The sequence below is a fragment of the Danio rerio genome, chromosome 18 (genome assembly GCF_052040795.2).
Source record: "Danio rerio strain M-AB ecotype USA chromosome 18, GRCz13ab, whole genome shotgun sequence".
NCBI classification, from domain to species: Eukaryota; Metazoa; Chordata; class Actinopteri; order Cypriniformes; family Danionidae; genus Danio; species Danio rerio.
The window spans coordinates 29,542,662-29,565,570 of NC_141038.1; the positions used below are offsets into that span (position 1 = coordinate 29,542,662).

The 22,909-nt window shown below is 36.6% G+C and overlaps 1 protein-coding gene across 3 annotated transcripts in view; it reads left to right on the top strand.

Moving 5' to 3' along the window:
* Window positions 1-22,909, top strand: part of hipk3b (homeodomain interacting protein kinase 3b) — a 97,042-nt gene that overhangs the window by 43,855 nt on the left and 30,278 nt on the right. For all 3 annotated transcript variants that reach the window (XR_015514409.1, XM_087292502.1, NM_001080159.2), the window contains 5 exons: window positions 1,536-1,659; window positions 12,620-12,739; window positions 15,587-15,673; window positions 21,841-22,025; window positions 22,124-22,286. Coding sequence is in view for 2 of the 3 variants with exons in the window: in XM_087292502.1 (XP_087148628.1) it covers window positions 1,536-1,659; window positions 12,620-12,739; window positions 15,587-15,673; window positions 21,841-22,025; window positions 22,124-22,286 (679 nt within the window). In the remaining variant the exon portion in view is untranslated. The remainder of the gene's footprint in view (window positions 1-1,535; window positions 1,660-12,619; window positions 12,740-15,586; window positions 15,674-21,840; window positions 22,026-22,123; window positions 22,287-22,909) is intronic.

A 22,909-nucleotide genomic window follows, 5' to 3' on the forward strand; every position in this document is an offset into this window, starting at 1 on the left:
TTTGTGTCCCCTTCAAAAAAATGCTGGAAATTTTTTTTTTTATATTTATTTTCCCCCCCTACTGTTAAATCAGATTTATGCCCATGGTCACATGTGCGCATTCTGCGCGAAACCAACCACTCCAAGGCAGCACGCAAGCTCCACTTGCACAAATGTGCGCATGCGTAAATGAATTAGTCAATTCATAAGTCATACAAAAGATTTGTTCAAATTGAACGAACCATTCAAGAATGACCCATCACTGACACGACATGGAGGAACATGTCAGTGCCGGTGTTGTCTTTGTTTGTTGACTGTCCCTTTAAGAGCGGTGCCACCAAGCTCCTTTACCTGAATTGGTAACACTGCACATGCAATATTAAAATGACATGATATGAGGTTCATCCGATTACCTCTATTTTCACTCTGCTTTTGCTGTTTAGTGTATCCTATGCAAACCTAAATGGCAGGGTTTTTTAAGTTGGTATAGATTGGCAGTGGCACCAGTGCAACCTCTTAACAAAATGAAGTTGCACAGACAGGTAAAATGTCACAAAATGTGATCAACATCAGAGTCTGCAGCCCTGGTTTGAGCCTGTGTTTTGTGAGTGGCAGTAATCTGTCTGACAGACTTACTCCGATGAGTGCTGACTAGAGCTGCATCACGGTTTCGCACACAGAGACCTTAATGCCATTCAATGAGATCACCGTGGTGATTTGTTGCTAAGCAGTCGCTGGGCTTCTTGCGTCACCATGGCTACATTAAAAGAATAGAGCTTACTAACCTGTTAACCCATGTAAGACCGATCCAACCCTAAACTAACATGTTTGCCTGTGCCTTCACAAACTGTTTTTAAATATGTGTCGTTTGGTTATCTACTGGATATCTGGTCTGCAATCTGTTTTAATAATCTTTTTGGTTGAGTTGATGCACTTACAATGGTAAATAAGCACACAGGTGGTCTCTTTAAGACTGCTTTCATGCAATGTATTTTTTTTTGTGTGTGATGTAAAATGGAAGGAATCATTTAAAATAGTTTCATTAATTTAATCGTCATTTGAAGAGAACATTTTGCTGTGTGATAACTAGGGATGCACAATATATCGGTGACCATATCATTATCGGCCAATAAATGCTAATTTTTTGTGTTATTATTGTCGGTCTGATGTCAAAATTAGATATCTTTAAGCCGATAGATTACTTAATTGTACAGAACTGACTGCCTCGCACATGCGTGTCGAACTTGTTCAGTGCACTATAACAGAGCTTTCCTCAAATTGTTTATTTAAATTGTTATTATTTAGCTTTTCGCTTGGACAGTGGCTCTGAACTGTCAAAAGTTTTAAAAACACTTTTTCGGAAATATATATTTCTACATATGCTCATTACTGTAACACGTTTTATTCAATTCAGAAGATTTATATACTTTCAGTCTGCTAAAAAAAAATGTGTTCTGGCCTTGTTGTGAGTAATCACACTAAAACATGTATTCATACTTTTTTTGTTTGTTAGGTTGGCTCTGTTTTTCATGTTGGTGGTTGTGTTTGATTTTCAGGGCTCCAGAGATCATTCTTGGCCTGCCTTTTTGTGAAGCCATAGACATGTGGTCGCTGGGATGTGTAATTGCTGAGCTCTTCTTGGGTTGGCCCCTATATCCAGGAGCCCTCGAGTTTGACCAGGTAATACTTCCAAAAAGATTTTCTCCTGCTGTTTTACACCTTGTTTTACACCAATGAGCCACTTGGACCTCCCCAAATCTACCTTTTTTGAGCCCATCATTCTTTTAATGTAAATGTGTAAATAGGATGGCACAGTGGCGCAGTAGGTAGTGCTGTCTCCTCACAGCAAGAAGGTCGCTGGTTCACGCCTTGGCTGAGTCAGTTGGCCTTTCTGTGTGGAGTTTGCATGTTCTTCCCGTGTTCGCATGGGCTTCCTCTGGGTGCTCCAGTTTCCCCCACAGTCCAACGACATAGGTTATAGATGAATTGGGTAGGCTAAATTGTCCGTAGTGTATGTGTGTGACTGAGTGTGTATGGATGTTTCCCAGAGATGGGTTGCAGCTGGAAAGGCATCTGCTGCGTAAACATGCTATATAAGTTGGCCGTACATTTAGCTGTGGCGACCTCGGATTAATGAAAGAACTAAGCCGAAAAGAAAATGAATGAATGAAATGTGTGTATATATACATTAATTCAGTTTTAATATTAGTTTCAGTATAGTATTAAGTGAAATGTTAATATGAGTTATCACAATACAGTTTGTAAAGTAATCTTGTCTGTCTTTTAGTAGGCATGTTTCATGAGAGACTGACTTTACCAAACAAGTTGTTATCAAAGAGTTTGATTTTCATTGCAAACTAGGGGTGCTGTACGTCCGGGTCCATATGGGATGCCTCTGGGTCTGGACATGGACCTTTATATGTTTGTTAGTAACCACTGATCTAGACTATCTTTGGCAACAACAACAACAACAAATATGGCATTCGTTATCAAGGGGTTATCACAGGGTGCACTGAGCAGTGGGAGGACAACGGAATTATTTTTTTACCGAAAACCAATGCACCCCTATTATAAACCTTAAACAAAAGTTTAAAATTTATTACACGTCTGTGCACCTGGCTGTATTCAGTGTATCCAAAAAGTATTCATTGTTCAAGTTCAAGTATTCAAGTTTTCACAATTTTTTTATGTTACAGCCTTATTCCAAAACAGATTGAATTCATTTATTTCCTCAATTCAACACACAATACCCCATAATGACAATGTGATATATTTTTTTTTTTAATTGTTGCAAATTTATTCATTTATTCATTTTCTTGTCGGCTTAGTCCCTTTTATTAATCTGGGCTCGCCACAGCGGAATTAACTGCCAACTTATCCAGCACGTTTTTACGCAGCGGCTGCCCTTCCTGCCCCAACCCATCTCTGGGAAGATGCGATTTGACTCATCTTCACAGCTTTAAAACGCCCCATTGTCCCGGTTTCTGTGTTTTCTCTGTCTGTGAAGAGCAGTGAACTGATGACCTTCACAGCCAATCACAGTCATTTCTGGTTAATACTATAGCAAATCAGCGGTGTATAGGAACACGCTCAACAGGCTTTTAAATGTTAGCGGGAAATGGACACTTACATTTTCAGTACTGGGACAACACAATTACAGACAACACAAGGGTGTGATACAGAGGACTGCATTGTTTTATCGCTCACCAGGTTACATAGGCTGAAGCAGGGAATCGTCCCACGGTGCCATGAACTGAAGCCTGGGAGGACACTTAAGCGTATTACTTGTAAAGAGATTATGACATTGTTTGATGCCTAATATGCTTTTAATTGTTTTAATTAAACTTACTGAATGATAAGAAAGTGGTTTACACCATATCTTCACTTTAAAATTGCATTAACAGCTAAAGGTTTGTAGTTGCAATGTTTACAATGCTGATCCTATACAGTACTTTTGAGTTTCTTCCCACCGCAGCCTCGCTTTAATTTTTTCTAAATGGTGGCCACATGAAATATTGGTATAGACTCTTATTTTATTTATGCAGGCTATTGTTTGCATATTATGATTTATTTAGATTTGTGTGGTGAAAAATGGTCAAAACATGATTTAAATCTATCCATCTCTCTCTTTCTCACTCTGTCTCTAAAATCTTTTTTTATAGTCTCTTTGATATTTTCTCTCTCTCACACACTGAAAGCATCTTGATCGCGAGTTCTCCATATTTCTCCTCCTCTTGACGTAATATGTTTAGCACAGAGCCGTGGTATGTGCCTGTCAGGCCCAAACAATCTCCAGAAGAATTTTCACGGCCGCTTCTTAGCGTCTCTGTTGGCGTACAAGTGTCAGCATGTGGGTGTTTGTTGTGCGTGCTCACGCTGTGTCTGTCTGAGCACACATCTGAGCATTTTCGGGTCTCACTCTTTCCTGCTGCTGGGGCCCCTGAATGCTCTGGGGTGAAACTGAGAGGAGTCTGCTTGTGTGTGTGTGTCTGCCTGCATGTGATAGATACCCAGGAACGAGCCCAGATTAGAACACTGTTTCTGGGGAGGGTTTGGAGAGTCCCGGCAGCCCCTGACTTGACTTGACACAGCAGTTAGCTGCAGCAGCAAGAGGTTTGATGGGTTTTTATCCTCCTCCTGGCTGGACTGTTAATGCAGCTGGGAGAAGGGAGATGGTTATGGATCTCAAGATGCCAAGTGGTGCATGAGCTTGAGGCGGTCTTAAAGCTACATGCCGTTTACTGCTCGTATGTAATCATCTATTATGCCAGGAAGGCCTACTTAAGCCTGTGAGAATTTGACCTGGCAGATGTAAATCATCTCTGCCATCACAACACTCTAGCTTTAAAGGTGACTTTTTGACTCTTCTAAAGCATAAAATACCATAAAATGTTTGCAGATATTTAAGAAACATGCTAAGTTAACATTCTTTTTTTAATAAAAAAATATGTTAATGTCTGATATTCTGCTACGAAAATGTGCGCTACCCACCCAATGCCAGTTCAGTCCATTATTTTTCAGCACCCTGGGTTGCCTTTATGGAAAACAGCGTATTTTATTCATTCAATCATGAAGGCTCTCAAAGTATGTGACCTCTGGTAGACAGTAACAGACTCCGAAATCAGAGTTCAACATGAGGTGGTTATTAATTAGCAAATAATATAAATATTGCAAACCTAAACATTAGGTTAGCAGGTTACAATATAACCCTGTGTCCTAACAACACACTGCTTGACGAGATCTGCAGGGATGAGCAGTTTGGCTGTTTGCACCAGACAATACACAACAGAAATTTAAATACAGCTATTCTGAAGCACAGAATAGTGCATTTACTGCACTCCAATGAAATGGTTGTACATTAAATGTAGATGCCGAATCCCTGATATGTGTTGGCTTTCACTTAGTCACAGTTCTAAAGTTAAATTTCAAAGGGTTTATTTTATTTTCAAGGTCTAAGGTAAACTATCTGCTGCTACTTTCTGTTGTATAGTAATAAATGCCATTCCTGTCAGCTAAGAACAGGAAACTGAGGCTACAATTGACACAGGCTCACCAAAATTGAACAATAAAAGATAAAAAAACGTTGCCTGGTCTGATGAGTCTCATTTTTTGCTGCGACATTCAGATGGCAGGGTCCGAATTTGGCATCAACAATATAAAAACATGGATCCATCCTGCCTTGTATTGACAGTTCAGGCTTTTTGGGTTGGTGTAATGGTGCCGGGGATATGTTTTTGGCACATTTTGAGCTCATTTGGATCAATTGAGCATTGTGTCAACGCCACAGCCTAAAGTATTGTTGCTGACCATGTCAATCCCTTTATGACCAGTGTACCTATCTTCTGATGGCTACTTCCATCAGGATAATGCTCCACATCATAAAGTGCAAATCATCTCAGACTGGTTTCTTGAACATGACAATAGCTATCTTTCCATCCACCTATTTTTATGCGCATTTTGCAAATGCACTTAAAAATGGATGATGGAAACGCCACGATGAGCATAAGTTTAAAAAATTTGCCTAAAAAACTCATGCGTATAACTGAGTAGGATAAACGTTTTAATCGATAAGAAAAGATGCGCATAAACTACGATGGAAACACTTTTACCACACAAATTTCAGTATGCGCATGAAAAAAGGTCATGTGATTTTGTGAGAAGAGATCATGTGATGATGAAAATGTGTAAATAGACAAACCAGCAGGCTGAGCACTGTAAAACATCTGAACTGTTGTTTTGATCATTCTAAAATGCCTTACTATTTAAGTATTAGTGTTTTTATATTATTAATGACCTCCAGAATCAAGAGCATCTGTGCTCCGCGTCTGACTCCTTCACCAAACACCACCGCGCGTTCACTTCATGTCAGGATTGCTTTCTGAGGCACAATTAATTTATTAAAACACTCGCGCAGCTTCTTCTACTGCAGCAAATTCAGTTTTTACTGTTGATATTTGGCGCAAGTTAATCAGCAATTGATGATTTTCTCTTTGAATCGTTGGATGGAAACGCTGCTTTATTTCCACGTCTTTTATGGGATAATAGAGTTTTGCGCATAAAGTTTATTCACATTTTTGGATGGAAACAGCTAATGAGTTCACTGTGTTTAAATGCCCTCCAAAGTCACCAGATCTCAATCAATAGAGCACCTTTGGGATGTGGTGGAACTGGAGATTCACATCATGGATGTGCAGCCGACAAATTTACAGCAACTGCGTGATGCTATCATGTCATTCATTACCCTAATCACTGAGGAATATTTAGAGTACCTTGTTGAATCTATGCCCCGAAGGATTAAGACAGTTCTGAAGGCAAAAGTGGGCCTAACCCGGTACTAGCAAGTGGCCGGTGAGTGTAAGTCAGATATGTTAAACAATGCATAATAGTGTAGTTTCTAATTTATAGTCCTGCCATCAGAAAACCATCCTCATCCCTCCCTCAGATCCCAGCTGTCACTTTCATGACTGAGCAGCAGTTTAATGAACCTCATGCTGGGCAAGTAAAAAGTGGACATGATATTTGACACTGACTCTATCGCCTCCTTGAATACTGAGGTTGTGGTCCGCCTTGCAAGAGTACACAAAGTATGTCCAACAGCACATCGTCACATTACCTCTGAACTATTATATGTGCAGGGTGTCACCTAACTGCCTGAGGTGGGATTCCAGTCTAGGGACTAAAATGGCTTGCGGTATCACTGTCCTGATCCATGTTCCTCCTTCATGGGGGTGTTCAATTTATTCTCACACAGCAAAAAAGATATTTATAGCAGAAATGAACGCCCCCGTATGGCACCAATCGCGGGGCCTCATTGTGAAGGCATGTGGAGCCTTCTTTTGACATTGCCACTGTCTAATAGTAGGTAGTGGCTAATGGACTGCTTAAATGTGGAAGAATTGTATGTTTGCAGCCCTGAGTGCAGGTTTAGGCATGTAGGCCTATTCTTTACAGCGCTAAATCGACACTTCCTTGTTTGAAAATAAAGCTGTTACTCTTATAGGTTGAAATGGATAACACGCACACAGGGTCCAGATTTAACACTCACCAACTGCCAAATGCAAGTAAAAATAAAACTGGTCTTTTAAGTTGGCTGATTGTACATATTTTTTCTGAATTGCATTATGCACAATTTAAATAGCCAAGAAAGAACATTATTTAATGTTACATTTAATATGATACAAGGGTTGAGTTTTTTCCATATGGGATAGTGGAAAGTTTGCCATGAGAAGCTGAGCTAGGAACCTGGTACTCGTGTGGTAATAGGTTTGGCATGTGTATATATAGCAGGGGTCACCAACATGATGCCCGTGGGCACCAGGTAGCCCGCCAGGTTCACATGAGTTGCCCGCTGGCCTGTTCTAAAAATAGCTCACCATAGCACCACATATGAGTAAGCTGCATCCAATATTTTTATAGGTATTCTTTTTAAATCACACTTGCATTGGTGTAAATTTGAAAGCTACTTTAAGTTATATATTTAAAAAAAACTTTAAAAACTATTTTAGACAAATGAAGTGTTGCATATTGATATTTATATAACTTGTTAAATCATTGTTGACAACTACTGTGAGAAATCATTAACATGATCAATGTCTTCACATAGATGAATATTATTAATTATTAATAATTTTAAGAAAAATGTGTTATTTAATAACTGGTAGCCCTTCACACTAATCGGTACCCAAGAAGTAGCTCTCAGTTTCCAAAAGGTTGGTGACCCCTGATATAGAGAAAGCATGTGAAACTGCAATTCAGTTCAGTTTAGTCCAGTTGCGTTTATTTAGCACATTTAAAAACAACCATTATTGACCACAGTGCTTCACAATGTCAGAAAATGTCAAAATAAATAGAAAATTACCAACACTGTGTTATATTGAAAAACTTGAAGTGAACAGTAAAGTATACAAGTATGTATTAAGTAGGCCTGTGCAATATTGGAAAAATCTGACATTGCGATATTTTGTTTTCCTGCAATGGCTATTGATGCTTACTGTTTTATCACTCTGTAAATTCCATTCCTGCACATCCCAAAGCTATTCAGAGTGATTCAGGTTAGCTTTCTTAGATTAAAGGTTGTAAGATGTTTAAAGTCAACCAAAACATTTAATGTTATTTTGGTACAACTGTAATCATATGAATCATAATCATATTAGCCTCCTTGTTAGAGCATCCTACTTTCATGCAAATAATTGCTGGTTCAATCCGAGCTCAGAATGGAATTGGTGCAGTAGGACCGGTTAGTTACACTTGGGATCTCGTCCGGGATGGGAGTGAGGTTTAGGGGGATTGAGTGTAACAGAGGCCAGCCAGTGAAGTGCTATGCAGGTAAAACTTACTCCTCTGACCTCTAATGGTGCTTTAGCAACAGACAATAAAGACTATTGTCTTTAGCCTCCTTGTTACAGCTATCAACTCCCATGCAAAGAATTGCTGTTTGATCTCTGCTCAGCACAGGACGAGTGTGGTAGGACCGGTGGGTTACACTTGCTTAAACTCAAATGGCATATTTAATTAATTAATTAATTAATTTATTTATTTATTTATTTATTTATTTATTTATTTATTTATTTAAGTCATGTTATTAAGTCCTATTATTGCATCAGCTTCGTTCAGTCATGTGGTTTGGGATTTCTCTCAAACGTCTTCCAGTGGCATTTAGAAGAGACCTCAGGGCAGACCCGGGACATACTGGAGGGCTTATATCTCTCAGCTGATCTTGGAATGCCTTGGAAACCCCCTGGAGGAGCTAGAGGAAGTTGCTGGGTGAATGGGACATCAGGGCATGCCCAACGTCTTGCTGTCACTTTGACTCTGGCTCAGATAACTGACAGAAAAATGAATGGATTAATGAATTATGTACACTGAAATTCAGCTACTGTATGCTGCAAACCCCAAACCACGGTAATATATTACTGCAGCTAGAACTTTCATCATTATGTTCCATCATTATGAAATACTATGCAAAGTCATGTGTCATCAGAAGTTTACATCTTTCACTCTGATAGATATTAGAATAATGATTATTTTACTTTCTGTCAGATCTTGCTTAAAATTGTTCAATGACAACCTGCCTACTTCCTGTCCTTTTTGCTGATGTAAGACCTGGGTCAGATCAACATTGAACTTACATTTGACTTCCTCTACAAATATCTTCATTTATTTCTATCTAGCCTATCTTCAGTTTTTTTGTTTTTCACCCAGAAGTTAAACGTGCTCTCTCTTCCTCCTTCTCACGGGTTGACGTCTGAACAGCATCTGGGGAATTTTCGATGTTCTACATCTGTTTTCCGCACATACGCTGTTTATTTAGTCTTAAAGCTTGGGATTAGGGTGTCTGTGTTTGAGCTTGAGCTTCTGTGTGTGCACAAAGTGGGTCTAATGGTCACTACTGTTAACGTTTTAAAGCCACACTGCACCCCAAAATAATAATTGTTTACCCATATGGCTTTATTGGTTCATGGAAACTTGAAGAAGTTTAACATATACTGTGTGCTATTCTTTCCATTAACGTAATAGCAGTTGTACATGTGACTTAGAGACTACATACAGCGTTTTCTGTAGCAATACAATAACTTGTTTGTGTGAGGAATAGAGGAATATTTCAGTCAGAGGTCACTTCAGAGTTCTTCCCTCAACTTCACAATTCAGTTAGCACAAACATGATTAGCACAAACTCGGTTAGCACTTTTGCTTCTTTAATCTGCGGATAGTCAATTTCACAAAATTTATTTTACTAAATTTACTACTGTGCTGCAGTAATCCAATGGCAAATTCTAAGTTTAGACTAGAGCTCAACAATTTTGGATATGTTCATTTTATTTATTTTTAAGTTGAGGATTCCCCATGTTTCTGAGTATTGATGACCTAACAAAATAAATAATTCCCTGGATGTTTTGACAAAAATTAGTTTGGTCACACTATTTCAAGGTGTCCTTTTTGCACTAACCATTTAGTTAGGTCCTTAGTAGGATCGTTAATGCTGAAAAATTGTCAGCCATAATGGATTTTTTGTTTTAAAGAAAAAGGTAGTACTAGCGATGAGAGAAAGCATCAATTGAGGTCATGAAATCACAAGTCAGATTTTATTTAATCATGAGAAGCATGTGTATCATTTTTTTGTGTTTTATTTTTCAAACTACTTATTTAAAATGAGTTTAAACAACACCATTATTGAGATGTTTTTGGTACAACTTGTTTTATGTCCACTCAAATTTGTTAAGTTAACTTAATTGATTTGTGTTGGGACAACATGAAGGAATAATGTGGAACCCTGCATTTTTTACAATGTACTTTAAAACTCTCACACCGGACTGTTAGTTAACCTGTAAAATAACTTTTCTCAACACCGAAAAGATATCGCTATCAGCTCAACCAAAAGTATTTAAAAAATATCTGAAAAAATTAAATATTGTGCAACATAATTTTTTTAAATGTCCAAATAAAAGGACAATTTCTAAAGTATTAAAGTTTATCTTTTATAACCCTTTTTATTGTATTTCTTGAAAATCTACCTGTTTAAATAACTTTATGATGAAATATACCGCTACCATGAAATGACATCACACACACCATAAAATTTAAGTTTGGCTATACTGCCCACCCCTATTACTGAGTGACATTATTAATTACATGTAGTTACTATATGGTTAGACCTATAATTCAAGCTAGCTTTAGATTTAGTTACATATAATTACACAAAAATAACTGCAAATGTAAAAACATGGAACAAGCATAACAATGTACATCAAGATAAAGGGTCTATTTTAATAATCTAGGTGCAAAGTCTAAAGCGCATGACAAAAAAAGCATTAAGGGTGTGTCCGAATCCACATTTGATATTATAAAGATGGAAAAATATGGTTTGCAGTCTCCTCTCCCATTTCCTTTAATAGTCAGTTGCGTTGCGCTATGCACATTTGATATTTACATAGCGGACTTTGTTAGTGGATTATTCCAAACGGTTCACTAGCTAGAAAACAGTTAAACAGAACATCTGCAGCGCGGGGATAAAGAACGAGCCTCCTCCATTCGGTTTCTTTCCTTTCTTTCCTTTTAGTCTTTCCTGCTTTACTTTAAGGAAACAGTGTTGTACGCACTCCACTTAAGACATCCGTTAGCCTACATATTTAATTTTGTTTGTTAAGCACAAAGATTTGTTTCAAAGCTATTTCTTAATTCAGTTCTAATTTCCAGCAAACCAATACATAATAACGAAGCTTGGTCAAAAAACTGAGTTGTATCCAAACACTCCCTTTCTTATGCCCCACATAGTGACACAGATGTCTCCAAAACCCGCCAGTTGGACAAATCTGAACTTGTTTTTATTAAAAGAAATATAAATATGTGTATAATAAAGACTACTACTACTACTACTACTACTACTACTAACATTACACATATGCAAGTTGTGATGGATAAACTTTTTAGACCGGCACACCGATGAGCTATTTAAACAACATAGTGCAAAATATGAAAATTGAAACGCTGGTCTGAAAATAGCAACAAATCGCACCATACACATCTTGCATCTTATTGCACCAAGTGTATGAAAGTCCCCTGAGTGTTACTATTTATTTTCTTACACTATTTTGATTTACTAACCAATTTTAAGAAACAATTTCCTAATGTAGTTTTAAATAAACAATTCATCGACTCTCTAATAAGGACTTCACTGGTTTCTTTAATGGATTAAGTAATTATTTTGAACAATTCACTTGAGTCTATTATTCAATTAGAAATATGTAATTGATTGTTTGTCACCTATTAGTATATTTTCAAATTGATGCACTCCCATAGAAATCAATGTTTAAAACCAAACTATACACTGCTATCCAAAACTACTGTGATAATTTAAATGTTTCTAACACTAAATATTGATAACGTTGTTTTAAAGTCTTGTTCAAAGTCAGATTTAAGTGCAAATGCTGTAATCGTACTTGTCCTGGGCTAAATCAACATATATGCAAATTGCAGTTATATAGAAATTGGACTGTTTGTGTAAACATTTATATTGAAATCTTTCAATAATTAATTGTGAAAAACCAAACTAACAGGCACTCTGTGTTGGCCAATGCTAACTTGTGTCATGACCTTAAAACATAAAGTGTCAGGTTGATGTGGTGTAAATGTTCTGTATTTTTATTGTGTTCAATTTCTTCGGATCAGTTGATCTTTTTCTGAAGCGTTTTCTTACACAACGAGCTGTTAAAACAAAGAAGTATGTTATTTCTTTCCAAGGTATTACAAACATGCTGGCCCAGTTTGCTTTGAGAGGTCAAAGGGTCTTGTTATCTGATTTTAAGATGTGCCGCAGAAGCTGTTGCACCTCTGCTCGGCCCATGTGACACCGAGCATCTAATAGATCTTTCTCTCACACCACAGTGCTGTTGACGTAAGAACGCACACAGAACGGCCACACGCCGGGTTTCACACAAGCATGACTCCTATAAATCGCCTGTTTCTGTGTGTCGTTCAAAACACGTGCTGCCCTCTGAACGTGTCATTGAGAACACATGCTGTTTCCAGGCACCTGATGTGTCTTTTGTTGACATATCCATTTACGTTGGTTGGTGTTAAAACATTAACAATGATCGAGTTCATCGAGCTCAGTTTCACTCTTTTCCCATCTGTCTCTCTTCAGATTCGCTACATTTCTCAGACGCAGGGTCTGCCAGGAGAGCATCTGTTAAATGTGGGGACGAAGACGTCTCGATTCTTTTGCCGGGAGTCGGACTCGCCGTATGCGACCTGGAGACTTAAAGTGAGAGAATGATCTGACGATCATATTCACATCATTCATTTCACAGTCCTGCGTCATGTTTCCAAATGATCTGTTTAAAGAGTTCATATTTTCAATATGTGTTGTTTTTGCATTTGATTTTCATCGTGAGTTTGATTGATTGCCTACATTACATTATCAAAGCATGTTGTGTAATTAAATAATATTATTTTTACCCACCCATATGGCCATGAAGGTGTCATTTTTATAAGGAAAAATAATATAATATCCAATCTGAAAAAATGGCAAAAAAGTCAAGTAAATCAAAGTGAATGTCCTTAAGTCTTTATTTGTTCACATAATCAGTTTTTGCAATCTTACTAGACTATAAATTGTGTATAATTACAAATAATGCATAAATATATACAGTGACATACTGTAGTGTGAAAGTGTTTGCCTCCCTTATTGGGGTGCTTGGAGGCGGTGTTTGACAGAGAGCGTGCAACGTGTCTGAAGAGCGAGGAGGGATCCGGTGGTAAGGGGTGAGAAGGGTGCGCAACTTTTTTGAGGACTGGGAGAGAGACACATGATTTCCGGGAGATTATCACTAATTTACGGGGAGACTTCGGATGTCTGAATATTGCGTTTAACAACTATAGTGAGACGCGATCCACTGGTACATCTTTGATAAACTGTCCGACGTGCATTGCTCACTGGAACTCAGACGAGCGCATGACTGTGCGTGTGTGTGTGTGTGTGGTCATGTGATGTGCGTTTTCAGCGGACGGAAAGCTGTTAAGAAATGCTATGTAAAACACGGTGTGGATGTGGATAATTTTTGTTCTAAAATGCCATTTTAACACCAAGACGTATTAGTGCAAACAGGGTCTAAGTGTACATTTTTTTTGAGCTTGTTTGCGACGGTGGCGGGTCGGAGGATCGGCGGTGCCGGCTCAGCATTGTGTTGTCTCTTGGCCATCTGCGATGGACGATGGCATCGTCTGTTGGCCCAACACTCACGTCAAAGCTGTATGGGTTGTTCACATATCATATGAGAAGCACTTCTCATAAAACAGATGCTTTAAACACATAAATATATGTGTATAAATGTTTATTACTAACTTTTCTATGAGCATGATTTGATTATAACAGCAGATCAATGATAGTGTGAAGTAGCTTGCTGTTTAGTCTGCAATTATATAAAATATTAAATAAATACAACGTATATGAACACACACAGACCCTTAAGGGAGTCGCACACCAGATGTGCCACTTGGCGACGCGTCGTGCCATGCAGCACCATGCATTTTAGAATTCTAAACATAGGTTTCTCTCAGGGTATGCACACCGCCGCTGCAAGTCGGTAGCTGTCTGCGGTGCCCAGCCATGACTCAGGACACTGTTCATATTTCTGTGCCACAGAGCGCCATCTGAATAGTTTCATTTTAAATAAAATGTGAATGTGCGCATATGATGTGCGATACTTTGACTGTCATGTGCGTGCCGTGTTGTGGCGCATTCGGTGTGCAACCTGCTTTACACTCTCCGATTTGTTACCAATTACAAAAACTACACATAGCATAGATTTAGTCCTAATTTGGCTTCAAAAACAACACGCAACATAGGCCAAAATCAGAGCAAACCTCTCACCTGCATCTTTAATCTTCACCAGCACATGTAACCTCTTATTAATTCAGCCATTCATTCTTAGGCCCTGGTTACACTAATGCAATTTAGGTTTAAAATGGCATTTTAGAATGTAAACAAGCCACGTCCACACTGGTGTTTCATCTAGCATTTTTAAAAAGCCCTCTTTCCACACTATACTGCTGAAAACACACATCACGTGACCAAACATACTCAGGCATACGCTGCAGCATATGTGCGCATCTGAGCTTCAGGCAGTCAGCGGATGCTTTAAGCACAAAATCCCAGGAAGCCGTGCAAGTTGGACAGTTTATCAAGGATGTAGCACTGGATCGCGTCTCACTATAGATGTTACCTATCATATTTAATTAATCTTGTCTCTATCTAATGACTCTTCGGTCTTTTGAATCTATCAGGTAACGTGTTATAGCGTCAGTACACTGCTTCAATCTTTCGTTTTCATGCTTGTACTTAGTAATTTTAGCAAAAACCTTAGATACTGTTGGTTGGTTCCTGTTTGTTATGCAACTTTATTAACCAATTTTGTTGACGCCATTATGACACAGATCACTCTGCCTATTTATGTCAGAGTCCCGCGGAAAAAGTGATTGACAGGTGTTAATTTGTGTGTAACTTATCTTTATTTATTTATCATTTAGTTATAGGTAAAACATAGACCATGCGGGTCAGGTAGTTGAAACAGTAGGATACAAATAATTTATTTTTATGAATTAATAAATTATTCATGAATAATTAATTCACCGCCGCCTATGACGATGATGCTATCATTCATTGTTTCACATTAGACATCGTACGATGCTGGTTTGTCACACCTGTTTAAAATTTATCCAGCCGCACCCGGGCCTGATTACTACCACACCTGTTTGCAATCAAGAAATTACTTAAATAGGAGCCGCCAGACAAAGAGAAGTAGACCAAAAGATCCCTAGCTAGCTCCTAAGAGTGGCCCCAGTTTTTAGGTTTAGTGGCTAATACTTTTTCTCTCAAGTAGTTTTGTATTTTGTTTTTCCTTAATAATAAAAACCTGCAAAACTGCATGATGTGTTTACTTGTGCTATCTTTTACTAGTATTTACATTTATTTGATGGTCTGAAACATTAGTGTGTCAAACTGGTAAAAAGTACGAAATCACTAAGAGGCAAACACTTTTTCACAGCACTGCATGTTAAATGGAGTCTGTTTGATTTGAGTTGCTTTTAATGATGTGTATGTTCTTTTTAGTCCACAGAGGAGCATGAGACAGAGACGGGGCTGAAATCAAAAGAAGCCAGGAAGTACATCTTCAGCTGTTTGGATGACATAGCGCATGTGCGTATCTTTGGTTCAAGAATGTAACTTCTGAAATATCACTTTTACCACAAAAGAATCGCATCTCATTCCTTCCTCAGTGGAAAACCCACACATGGAGGGCTGTGGTTACCTTTCAAATGCAAATAGAAAACTCATAGTACACTTCTACTTGCACAGCATAGAATGTGGTCTGTAAGATGTTGGGTGAAGTATGTTAGTTTCACCAAAGCTGAATCATTTCATCACAAATAATTTTTTTCACAATTATAAAAATATATACATTTTAAAATGTCTTAAATTTCGTTTACTGCTTCAGAATGTCCTTTAGACATGTTTGAATATGATGATTAGCTGTTTAAGAGCTTTCTATTGATACTATAGTAATTTAAAAACTGTTAATTCTGAAAACAGAATTAATTTTTTATTGAATGACAGGGAAGCTTTGTAGAAAGAATGTTTTTAACGGCTTCTGTGACATGTAAATTAGGGCTGCACAACATATCGTTTTACCATCCATATCGCAATGTGATCATTCGCAGTAGTCACATCGCTAGGTATGCAATGTTGAGTTTGCATTATAATTTAGCATTTGCATGTGTTTTTGATGCCTGTGATGGTATAATGATCTTAAAAGCATTCAGGCATAGGAAGTTTTACCATTTGCAACTTTAACAACAATTAATTGAATTTAATATCTTAGACTCACAAAACGACTCTCAAAACGATAAAACACCATTTTAGTTGCATCCTTTTCTTGATTGTGTTTATAGATTGTTATGCATGGATATACTCAACACATGCACATACAGAAATGCACTGCAAAGAGCAAAGATCACAAAAAGTTTATAGATCATTTATTAGATTTTATGAAGATGCACTCCCACTGCGGAATTATCCCAATCGATCTAACGCTATACATTCTTTCCAAATAGATATCTCAAGTCATCTGGTGCAATTGTATTCATATTGCACCAACATAGAGCTGTGAGGCTGGTGTTTAGCCGATGAAAATAAATCCATATGATGGCGAGAATCACGATTTCTTCCTGTTTTACGGTGGTCGACAACAAACTTTTGGGTGCGTTACTAACGCATCTCGCTCTGGTCTGTGACGTTGCCAACCAATTAGGCTTAACATGAGAAATTTGCTTGATGGAAATATAACTGAGGGAGAGGAGTTATTTATGAACCAGGATTCCTCGCAACCATACCTTGAGAAGTACATGCTAAGATGTAATAGCATTGGTTCTGATGCTGTGCTCAAAAAATACTTTAGTTATTTATAGTAACTACTATAAAGTTTTAGATATTTACCTTTACTATAATTAATAAATCATTTCCTCGGGTGTAGCTTTTACTGTACAGTAGGTGAGAGTTCAAAGTGGCTATTAACGCCGCAGCTTGTTCCGCCGCCGTTTGAAATAGGTGCCGCTCTGTTTTTAGTGTATGACCGCAGTTTGTGAATGAGCCGCCAGGGGGCGCAAAGGGACGGGATGCGAACGGACAGAAATAGCCCATGCAGCAGCTACTGTGCTTGTAAATGATATTAAACAATAAGTCAAAGCATTATAATTCCTTCATTAATCATTTAAAATTTGTTAACATGCTTTATTGTAAACTTTTTAAGTGCAAAGAGGATTCGTTTTGGAAAATAGAATTGAAGAAGTAAAAGACAACTAAAATGAAAGCACAAACATTTAGTACAAATTATTTAGTAAATAATAAGTCTTAAATAAATAAATAAATAAAGCAGCCTAAATATAGAAAGATGTTCAGTGTTTGCTATTTTGATAGGACTAAGACAAGACATTTTCATTTATGTTTTATTTCTGTTTTTATTTCCATTTTTGTTTTTGATTATATTTTACTATCTCATTTATGTCTCAACAATTGTACATAATAATAATTGAATAATGAAAATAAATGAATAATGAAAATAGGCCTAAATAAATTATTTATTTAAAGACATTGCCGTACAGTAAGTGAAACACTGAGAAACGGTCAGCAGCATGGTCTAAAGCAGTGGTTCTCAAACTGTGGTACGCGGGCTTCCTCCTAGTGGTACGCGGAGGAATCGCTGAATAATGAAAGAAGCAATTAACACTTTTAATCCTTTAATGCGTAATATAACATTGATGTGATCAGCATTGGCTGTTTTGTGAAGCGTACGATCACAGCGATGTGCTTGGAGTGTTTATTTTAGTGCATTGTGTCATAAGCTGCTGAAAATCAGTTTCCGAATTGATTCTGAAGCGTGATTTGACTGACATGAAAAGTGGCCAATCACAGTCAACCTTGTCTAGTTGCGTGAAACGTAAGGGCGGGACAAAGGCTTTCTGTGTTGCAGAGACAGAAAAAACAACTTAAAAACAAATGTTTTGTTGGAATAATGCTTCTCGGATGTTTTCACTACAGAGATGTCTAGCAGAGTAATTAAACCGCGGACATATTTCCTGCCTATTTGATGATCTTCATACACGTTTCGCTCTCCGACAGCCAGTCGACTAGCCTCTGACCTGTCACTCCTCCAAATACATTCTGAATGGCGGCGCGGGAATGAAGGTATTGCGCAATTACTCATTTCTGCAAATGCGGCGAGTGCTTTATTTTAACACGAGAGCGCATTCATGTGTGCAAATCGCTAAAACAGACATGCGAGCTCTTAAATAGGCTTTTTTCAAATGAACTGCAGTGCTCTCATGATCGCGTGTGTGCTCAGATAGAATACAATCGCGATCTTTCCACTATTAAAGTAGACATTATTTATCTTTGCTCCTTAACTAAATTTAGTCAAAAGTATTCAAAGTTATCAAATATTTAGAAATAGATTGATACATGATCGATGACAATGCTAATGGTCTTCTTATTTGGCTGTGTTGTGAAGTGAAACTTACTTTTAGCAAAGGTGGAACATTTTTTATTTCTTTACGACAAAATAATTATGCTGGAAATGTTTCTGGGTGAGGTATTTGTGTGATTTATACATTTAGCTGTATTCTGATCTGTCCTAAAGCATTACAGGTCAAAGCAATCCATTGTTAGCCTACGTATTGTTTATTTATCACAATTTACAATAAGGCTCTTAAAGCACTGCTTTGATAAATGTAGTGTCGTCATATTTCAAATACCTCAAGTAAAATGAATTCATTTGTTTTATTTTTTGTACTGACAGTGTACTTGTATTTTTTTACGTTTCTATTTTAGATTAAGATCAAGTGTAAAATAAAATCTACATGTGATGTACAGCTATTTAAGAAACAAATTTGCCATATTGTAAAGAAAATAGTGTAAAATATGTAAATAAAAGGCTAAATTTAAATCTTTTTACCATATACTTTAATTTAACCTTTCAAAGCTTAAAAATATATATTTTTAAAAATGGGCAAAAAGTGTCTCTATGGCCTTAAAGATTACTTGGTAGTTTTACCAGTGCTATTGAAAAAGATTAATTGTCATGAAAGTAAAAATTGACTATACTTCCTTTGTTAGTGCAAATTATACATCTAGCTTTGGGATGTAAGCAATCAAACCATTAAATCAGGTTTACACTTAAAAAAGTGATTTCATAATGAAAATCAGATTTTTTTTTCAAAAGTAACCAACCAGTACTTTTTAAAAGAGTAATTCGTATACCTAATATTAGTATTATTTACTAAAATTTTTGTTATTTTAGCAGTGTAATAGTATTTTTACTTGAGTACAAAAAAGATTTCACAAGCACTTAGTGCTTTATTAATTATTAATAAATATTATTAATATATGATTAATAAATATTATTATTAATGGTTTTTATTTGTATCTATTCTTATGCAATGTTTTATGGGTTGCTGAGAATACATTTCAGGTCTTCAATACATAGCATGTCAGTCTTGAAAAAAAAAATAGGTGCTGGAATTGATTTTCATTAGGCTGTGCCTGTATGAACCCTGTCCTGTACATTTAACATTTATTTCAAGATTTGTCTGAAAGTGTAGGAATATGACATATAGCCTATATTTATAAGGTCCAAGCAGCATTTCCAGCTTTTGATGAATAGGCTACTATGAATACTTTAGATTTAAGTACAGCAGTTTTCTTTTTACTTTTTAAGAACAGCGCCATTTTTTAATGAACTTTTAAAAGCACATTTTAACTAAAACTTTTTTTTTTTTTATCTGCAAGCACAGTTAATGTTCAGACTATTTCAAATGTTTAAAGTGACTGACAATAATACATATTCTTACTAATAGGAAGTAATCTGCATCGTTTTAAAACTGTGCACACCTGTAGCTGCTTAATTAGGCTTACGATGCTATTTTTTAATACTGGTTAAAAAATAGCGTCGTAAGGTGGTACTTGGAGAGACGATTTTTTTCTAAGGTGGTACTTGGTGAAAAAAGTTTGAGAACCACTGGTCTAAAGAGCTTAAGTTGAATGCTGCTTCATCAAAAGAAAAAATAAATTGACCTACCTTAAGCAGATCACTAAAAGTATAATAAAAATATTTTTGCCGCAGGACATAAATTAAGTCTGCAGGTTTATTTTTAATAATTTAGTTTCAGTTCAGTTTTTTTTTTTTTTTTCAAAACGTCAATGTTCTCCTTTAAAGTAGCTATAACTGTTGTTTTGTTTTGTTTTGTTTTTTACTTAATGGCTCAGTATGTTTTGTATTTTAACTTCATATTCAGTCACCTTGCATATGTGTGTGAAATATAATGCCGCATAACCACGGAAAAAGAAGAAAAAGCTGTCAAAGGTTAGAGCTAATTCATCAAAATAAGCTATATTAAAATACAGCATTTATGTTAATACAGGCAGAGTGTGAACAAACTCAAGGCTAAGATATGCGCTTGCCTTTTAATGCATTTAAAAATATTTGCGGCCTTTTTATAGGCTACAGGCTACTATGGTGTATAATAATGTTTTTTTTTCTTTCTTTTTTTGTATGGTAAAGGACACTGCACATTATGTTATTCATGTAAACTTAGGCTAAAACTTACCATTGATAGACGTGACCTACCTCAAGCAGATCACTTAAAGTATAATAAAAATAATGTATATATATATATATATATATATATATATATATATATATATATATATATATATATATATTCTAATAAACTTCACAGCCACAAATATAAAAAAACACAATTTGTATTAAAACTGGGCGAGGATTAGAAAGAATACGATGCCTGTTATATAATTAAAATTTTAATTCCAATTTCTGCAAGCACATTTTTTCACTCGCTACTCTGCCAGAAACTTCGCTGCCGGAGAGCACCTCAATAATGTAAACATTTGTTTAAAGATGGAGCGCAAGATGTGCCGAGTGGCAACATGTGAAGAACGATGGCAAAGCTAAGTGTGATTATTGTAATAAACTAAGTTATAAAGCAGAGTGTCCCGACCAACAGGACTAAGCATATGCGGTTGGCTCATTCTTCACGAATATAGAATTAAAATAATGGCGAGTCAGGTTCACTAAGCAGCGCATTCTCTCCGCCTTATCGTTTATAACCAGCAGGACACGCTGCTGAAGCAGGAGAGACACTCCGTAGTTAAGCTTCGCTTGAAGTAGAGTAGCTAATAGCTTAGCTCAATACATTTTTCAAGTAGCTTGCCCAACACTATAAACACTGTAGGAATTACAACAATTTGCATATGTGCCTCCCTCTTGTTAAGGTTCCAAAAAAAAAAAAAGTGAGAATTGTGGCGATGTCCAAATACTTATGGACCTAACGGTTTCAAATATCGCAAAGCTCTAAAGTAAATGTCTATATAACTTTGATCAATTCTCTTATCTTTAAAAAGAGACGAACAACTAATTCTTACTGACACCTAAACTTTTGAATCGTGCATATTATATTGACAGTTCTTTACAATTTAAAAACCTTCACTATACAAAAAATGTGGTATTAAACAATGCATTATAAATAAAAAAGCAGATAAGTAAAACATAATAATTGCACTACACCTTAAATGATTAATCCAGTGAAACATAATTGTAAGGAATGTTCAGAAATGGTAACACTTTAGTATGCAGACCAGAAGTCATAGATAATAAAAGATGTAGTCAATAATGAATGTGTTCTCTATACTGAAGTGTTGTTTAACTTTATTTGTTGTCTCCTTTTCTTTCTGTGTGTGCAGACACATTGGAGGACTCCATATGAATAATTAAAGTAGCTTATTTCTGTTTTCAGGTGAATCTAGTGATGAATCTGGAAGGCTGTGATTTGTTGGCAGAGAAGGTTGATCGTGCAGAGTTTGTGGCTTTGCTGAAGAAGATGTTGTTAATAGATGCAGAGGAAAGAATCGCCCCGAGTGATGCTCTTAGCCATCCTTTCGTTACCATGCAGCACCTGCTAGACTTTCCACACAGCAACCAGTGAGCGACTCATGTTTCTTCAACTTCAATTCATTCATGCTGATTCTTAGCACTTTGACAAACAGAGGTTTTATGTTCTAAACTCTCTCTCTTCACAGTGTCAAATCATGTTTTCACATCATGGATGTTTGCTGCTCACGACCAGGCAGTTATGAGTCTCACAGTCGGACCAAGGCTCAGTTTGTCAGGACAGTCCCGAGCACTGGTGCTGCATCCAACCTCACCCTGCCCTTCTGCAAGGTGACTGGCATTCACACTCAGGTACTGAAAGCTTCTGCATTAGGTGTGTAGCAATACAACATAATATCAGAAGTCTCAAAATAAAGGCTCCATGCGTTGAGTGATCACCGTAACTAAATGCCTTGGACCAGACAGAATCTGCTGAAATTTTTTGCTATTTCTATTTGTAAAAATTTATGCAGAATACATACTTAATATATTAAAAAAAAAAAAAAAAAATATATATATATATATATATATATATATATATATATATATATATATATATATATATATATATATATATAAATAGATATATGTATAGATATATACATATCTTTTACTGACACTTACAGCAGAAGCCCCTATTTCACTGCGATTGAGAGAATGAAAGTAAACTTCATTTCTCTCTAACTTACTGTGACCCATTTGATCCCGCTGGCATTTATCAGTGTCACTCATCTGTAAAGAGCGCCAGCGCATAAGAGCCAATCGCAGCCCTTTCTGTTGAGCATGTGACCAATCAAAGGGGTGCAAGAAAGAACTTGCTAGAGGACTCAGAAAGTAGGATATTTATATTTGTTTATTTGCCATAAATGCTCATGTTGTTTAAAGGTACAGTTTATATATCTGACTGTTTGTAATAAAGGATATAATTTAATTAC